General features: G+C 70.2%; 1 protein-coding gene across 1 annotated transcript; it reads left to right on the top strand.

Moving 5' to 3' along the window:
• The first annotated feature begins 1461 nt into the window (after window positions 1-1461).
• On the top strand, window positions 1462-5949 carry SRPK3 (SRSF protein kinase 3). The gene is made up of 15 exons (XM_047098426.1): window positions 1462-1589; window positions 1676-1806; window positions 1993-2101; window positions 2238-2325; window positions 2528-2615; window positions 3135-3241; window positions 3321-3486; window positions 3594-3619; window positions 4079-4208; window positions 4289-4531; window positions 4625-4725; window positions 5096-5203; window positions 5284-5353; window positions 5434-5526; window positions 5670-5949. The coding sequence occupies exons 1-15, from the start codon at window positions 1462-1464 to the stop codon at window positions 5852-5854; spliced, it is 1773 nt and encodes a 590-aa protein (XP_046954382.1). The 3' UTR covers window positions 5855-5949.
• Window positions 5950-6033: the final 84 nt, after the last annotated feature.

The following is a 6033-nucleotide window of genomic DNA, read 5'->3' as shown; positions in this document are numbered from 1 at the left end:
CTGTGCCTGTCCCTGTGAGAGTTCACTCAGTGCCTCCCTTCTCGGTCCTCCCCTCGGCCCCGCGGCTGTGACTTCTGCCCGAGGAAAAAGGGCCATCCGGCACCCCCCCCCCCCCGCCCCGGGCCTTCCTCTCTTCTGTCCCCTCACCGCCTCCCTTGGCCCACCCGCCCCTACCTACGGCCACCCCGCCCTACCCCTACCAATTCGTTCCTGGCCCAGGGACAGCAGGACCACGCGTCTCCCATCTGGGCCTCACCACGGTCACTGCCGAGCCCCCACTGCTTCTTTCTGTCCGACAGTCCCCAGCTGGCCTCCCCGCTCCACACCGGCCCCCTCCGCTCCCTCCTGGAAGCAGCCAGAATAATGTTCCCGAAGAGCAAAAGTGCCCGTCGGCCTCTGCCAGGATCTCACACAAACGCCCACGGGTTCCATGAGGACCCTCGGCCGCCCAGGGCCTCCCTGCCTCTCCCCGCCCCCGACCCCTCTGTGGCCAAAGAGGCCCCCGGCCTATCCTGCTGCAGACCTCACCCCAGCCGGGTCCTGCACCGCCCTGGAAGCTCGCCCACCCACCCCTTGCTGGGCAACCGACTCTTCCTGGTCCCTCGGATGCAGCCCCAAAGTCACAGGCTCCGGAGGGCTCTGCCTGACCTGGAGGTCCCTCTGTCACCGGCCTGTTAGAGCTGGGGCCTCGTGTGGGCCCCACCGGAGGAGGACCCCTGAGGGCAGGGCCAGGGCAGATGGGTCCCTGTGCCTCCCACGTGGGCACGTGGCACATGCTGGTGGACGCAGGGAGGAAGGCACGGATGGCCGGGCGCTGAGGAGCTGGAGGGGAGACCACACTGTGTCAGGGCCGGGGTCCTCAGTGGGCGGGTTCCCGGGCTTCGACACCGTCCCAGCACCTCTGGTGGGAGCCGCCAGTTGCCTTCAGCTCATGCCCCTGACTCCATCATCCGGGATCCCCAGCGACCCCACATTCAGGGAGAGGGGGGCGCCTGCCTAAGGGGTCAATGAGCCACAGGAAAAGTGGGAACCCCACTGAGAGCGGGCAGGGCACAGGGCACCCATGGGAATGGGGAGGGCCTCCTTCGCGAAGGCTACCAGAGGCCCAGCAGGAAGCCAGAGAATGTTCCGAAAGTGTCACGGCGCCCTAGGGTAGGTGGGGTGTGAAGTAGCGCCCGACCTGAGGACTGGGCTGTCCTGTCCACCGCCCCGCCTCGGCTGGCTCCAGCTCCGGAGCGCAGGGACTCCGCCTGGGAAGCAGGTTGCCGGCAGTCCCCGCTCAGTGGGCCCCCTCGGCCACCCCTGGGGCAGGGCGGGGGCGGGGGGCGGCTGGGCCCGGGGACCAGGCTTTCCCGGGCGGCCCGTGGCCGCACCGCCTCCTCCCGCCGCATACCTTGCCCACAGCCGAGCAGCTGGGAGGCTATTTATAAAGGCGGGTGAGATCAGCGGCCGAGGCTATAAATGCGCGGGCCGCCGCCGGGCCCCACAGGAGCAGCCGCCCGGGGCGCGGGAGCTGCGGGCCGCGCGGCCGGGATGAGCGCCAGCGCCGGTGGCGGCGGCGGGGACAGCGGCGGCGGCAGCAGCAGCAGGTAGGGTTCGGCCGGGGCGCCCTGGGCCCCCCCCCCCCGCCGTGCCCGGCGCCTCGAGTGCTCACTGCCCGCCCCCCAACCCGCAGCTCGCAGGCCTCCTGCGGGCCCGAGTCTTCGGGCTCCGAACTCGCCCCCGCCACACCGGCGCCGCGGATGCTGCAGGGGCTGCTGGGCTCCGATGACGAGGAGCAGGAGGACCCCAAGGACTACTGCAAGGGTGAGGCCTGGCCTCGGCGCAGGCGGCCAGGTGGCTGCCGCGGGACACAGGGCAGCTGGGGAGGAGGAGGGTGCCGAGGCCGGCCCACGTGGGCCAGGGGGCCGGCGGGGCTGGACCGTCCTGGCCCCCCACCCCCACCCCAGGAAGGCGCCACCACCCACCACGCTCTGTGGACTCCTTCCCCAGGCGGCTACTACCCTGTGAAGATCGGCGACCTGTTCAATGGGCGGTACCACGTGGTGCGCAAGCTGGGCTGGGGCCACTTCTCCACCGTCTGGCTCTGCTGGGATATCCAGTAAGTGCCCCCTCCGCCCACCACCCCCCGGGGCCCAGTGCCAGCCGGGAGCCCACCCCTGGGCTCCGTTGGGGCCACCACGATGCCCCCACGGGTCTGGCCGGGCCGGCGGCCGACGCGGAGCTCGGTGTTGCAGGCGCAAGCGCTTCGTGGCCCTGAAAGTGGTGAAGAGCGCGGGGCATTACACGGAGACCGCCGTGGATGAGATCAAGCTCCTGAAATGTGTGAGGCGCCACCCTCCCCGCTCCCGGCTCCCAGGCAGGGCGGAGTTCCCAGAGGGGCAGGCTCCAGCTGGCTCTGCCTGGGAGGACCTGCGGGAGCAGGCCAGGGAGCCGCAGCCGAGGCCGGAGGTGCGCGGGGGGCGCAGCAGGGAGCAGCTGGTGAGGGCCAGGGTGGAGCCGTTCGTTCGTGGTCGCTTTGCTCCAGGTCCGGGACAGTGACCCCAGTGACCCCAAAAGAGAGACCATTGTCCAGCTCATCGATGACTTCAGGATCTCAGGGGTTAACGGAGTCCGTATCCTTTGCAGGACGAGCAAAGCGGTGTGGCGGCAGCGGTGCCCGCTCCCGCCATCCCAGCTGCCGGGGCCTCGGTTTACTGGTCTGCACAATGGGGGCTTATCCCTTCTAGTGACACTAGTCTGCAAAACAGCCCCACCGCTTCGGGGGTTGTGTTTGTGCGGGGGCCAGCGGATGACCGGGCGGGCATCGGTCATCCACGGGCATTGCCGAGTTACCCCCAAATGGCAGTGCCGTCCACCGAGGAGCTGCTCCAGAGGCTCTCTGGCAAATACTTGGGCACGGGAGTGCGGCTGGCCTGACAGGCCTCCGCGTCTGCTCCTCCGGTGCCCTGCCCCCGGGACAAGCACCCAAGGTACCTCCCAAGTGGCACACCCGAGAGTGGCAGGGACACCATAACGACACCGGGCAGGTGGTGACTCTGCACCGCCAGACCCGGTTGCTCCCCAGCTGCGGGTGGGCGGGGCCCGTGCCCCCTGCCGTGGGCCCTCCGGCCACCCTTCACTCCCAGCCGCAGATGTGTGCATGGTGCTGGAAGTCCTGGGCCACCAGCTCCTCAAGTGGATCATCAAGTCCAACTACCAAGGCCTGCCCGTGCCCTGCGTCAAGAGCATCGTGAGGCAGGTGAGCATCACGCGTGCTCTGCGAGTGTGGCGAGGCGGCCGGGGCGGGGCTGTGGAAGTTCCGGAGTGGCTCTCCCCAGGTGCTGCACGGCCTGGACTACCTCCACACCAAGTGCAAGATCATCCACACAGACATCAAGCCCGAGAACATCCTGCTGTGTGTGGGCGATGCCTACATCAGGCGCCTGGCCACGGAGGCCACAGAGTGGCAGCAGTCAGGGGCCCCGCCCCCGTCCCGCTCCACAGGTACCAGCGCGAGCCCGCGTGGGCCCAGGGAGGGGCCCGTGGGCCTCAGCCACCCCCTGAGTCTTTGTTCCTTTCTCTCCCCCGATGCTCCGACTACCCCCCCTCAGTCAGCACTGCCCCCCAGGAGGTCTTGGTAAGTTGGGGTGCCCCTCTTTGCCTGGGCCTCATCTCCCCATAGCTCCCTCCTCGGCCTCTCTGGCCCCACCCCCTCCCCACGTCCCTGCCCTCCCCAGGGATGAGGGTGAGACACAGGGTGGGTCGCACACGTGGGCGGTCGCTTGGGCGCCGCTGCCTCTGTGGGCGGACGGTGCGTCCAGGGCCACGAGGGGCCCAAGCTGCCCCCCCCCCTCCCAGGGGAGGCGGGCTCCGAGCTAGACGAAGGCCCATCAGCTGCCCCCAAAAGTCTAGCTTCGGGCAGCGAAGGACTGGCGCCGAGGCGTGGGCCACGGCGGGGTGGCCCGGCGTTTACGTCCTCGGCGGCCCTAGGGCCCAGAGGCCCCGTCCCCCATGAGCATGCAGGCCGCAGGGAGAGGCGTGGGCGCTCAGGGGCTGGGCGGAGGGAACCCTGGGGTGACCCGGGCTCTGATGGCAGCCCGGGAAGCTGTCGAAGAACAAGAGGAAGAAGATGCGGCGCAAGCGGAAACTGCAGAAGCGGCTGCTGGAGGAGCGCCTGCGGGACCTGCAGAGGCTGGAAGCCATGGAGGCGGCGGCCCAGGCCGAGGGTGAGGGGCCGCGGCGCGCGCCCGGCAAGCGCAGGCCACCGGGGTGCCGGCTCACACCCCGCCTCTGCCCCTCTCCCCAGACGCTGGCTCGAGGCTCGAGGGGGGCAGCGGCTCCACCTCCTCTTCCGGCTGCCACCCCGGGGGCGGGGCCGGGGCCGGCCCCTCCCCCGCCTCCTCCTCCCCCGCCACCGGGGGCGAGCGCAGCCTCAGCCCGGGCTCCCAGACGTCGGGCTTCTCGGGCTCCCTTTTCTCTCCCGCCTCGTGCTCCATCCTCTCAGGCTCCTCCAACCAGCGGGAGACCGGGGGCCTCCTGTCGCCCAGCAGTAAGTTGGGCCGGGCCTGCGGGTGGGCTCGGCGGGGCTGGACAGGCGGGGGCCCAGCCGGCTCAGCCTCTCCCCCTTCTCTTCCTTCTCCAGCACCGTTTGGTGCCTCGAACCTCCTGGTGAACCCCCTAGAGCCCCAAAACGCAGACAAGATCAAGATCAAGATCGCAGACCTGGGCAACGCCTGCTGGGTGGTATGAGCCGGTCTGGAGAGCAGAGTGGGCACCCGGCTGCGAGGGCAGGGGCACGGGCCGGCCTCCTCCGAGCCCCACGGGCCCCGAACCGCCACTCGTCCAGACCCCGGGCTCTGCCTCCTGACACAGACCCGGGACCGAGCCCAGACCAGCGTCCGTCCCATCCAGTCACCAGAACTGGACCCGTTGCAAGGGGCGGGGACCCCTGGGAAGAGGCCAGTCCCTCTCGGGACCTCTGGGGACCCTGAGGCTCAGAGGGAGCCCCACTGAGCTCCTTGGTTGCCCCGCCCAGAGGTGGGAGATGGTGGGGGCCGCTGGGGGCGGGCCAGCCGCGGCCCCGGCTCCTCCCCAGGGCTCCCCTTGCCTCCAGCACAAGCACTTCACCGAGGACATCCAGACACGCCAGTACCGGGCCGTGGAAGTGCTGATCGGAGCCGAGTACGGCCCCCCCGCCGACATCTGGAGCACGGCGTGCATGGTACGCCCCAGCTGCCCTGGCCTAGGGCAGGTCCCCCCCCCCCCGCCCCCGCCGGCAGCCTCACCTTCTCCCCCTTCCAGGCCTTCGAGCTGGCCACCGGAGACTACCTATTCGAGCCTCACTCTGGAGAAGACTACAGTCGTGACGAGGGTAGGGGGAGGCCGGCCCTGGGCTCAGCCTGGGGGCCTCCCGGCCGCCCAGCCACCGCCCAGCCTCCTCTCTGTCCACAGACCACATCGCCCACATCGTGGAGCTTCTGGGAGACATCCCCCCAGCCTTCGCCCTCTCGGGCCGCTATTCCCGGGAGTTCTTCAACCGGAGAGGTAGGGCCGAGCGGGCTCGGGGCCCCCTGGATGTGGGGGGTAGGGCAGGGAGCACGGGCTCCAGAACCGGGGGAGGGGGGCACGGGGTCCAGAGGCCCCCTTCCTGGCAGAGCCTAACCTCCGGCCCGCTGGCCGGCCCCCAGGAGAGCTGCGGCACATCCACAACCTCAAGCACTGGGGCCTGTACGAGGTGCTCATGGAGAAATACGAGTGGCCCCTGGAGCAGGCCACGCAGTTCAGCGCCTTCCTGCTGCCCATGATGGAGTACATCCCCGAGAAGCGGGCCAGCGCAGCCGACTGCCTCCGGCACCCTTGGCTCAACCCTTGAGCCCCACAGGCACTCTGTGCAGCTTGAGGCGTGCCTGCCCCCCCACCCCCTCCCAGTGCCTTCAGGGAAAGCCGGGCGGCTCCTGCCACCCCGCGAGCCACCCTTCGGGAGCTGCCCTCCTCCACCCCGCAGTGTACGAGCTCTCTCGGGCCCCGCGCCCCGCGGCAGGGCAGAGAGAT

This window comes from Lynx rufus, unplaced genomic scaffold (assembly GCF_022079265.1).
Source record: "Lynx rufus isolate CCGP_SWC_20201006 ecotype Redwood Valley unplaced genomic scaffold, mLynRuf1.p SCAF_49, whole genome shotgun sequence".
Lineage (NCBI taxonomy): Eukaryota > Metazoa > Chordata > Mammalia > Carnivora > Felidae > Lynx > Lynx rufus.
Note: the sequence above shows the minus strand (reverse complement) of the source record. Positions and strands in the feature narration are given on the sequence as shown.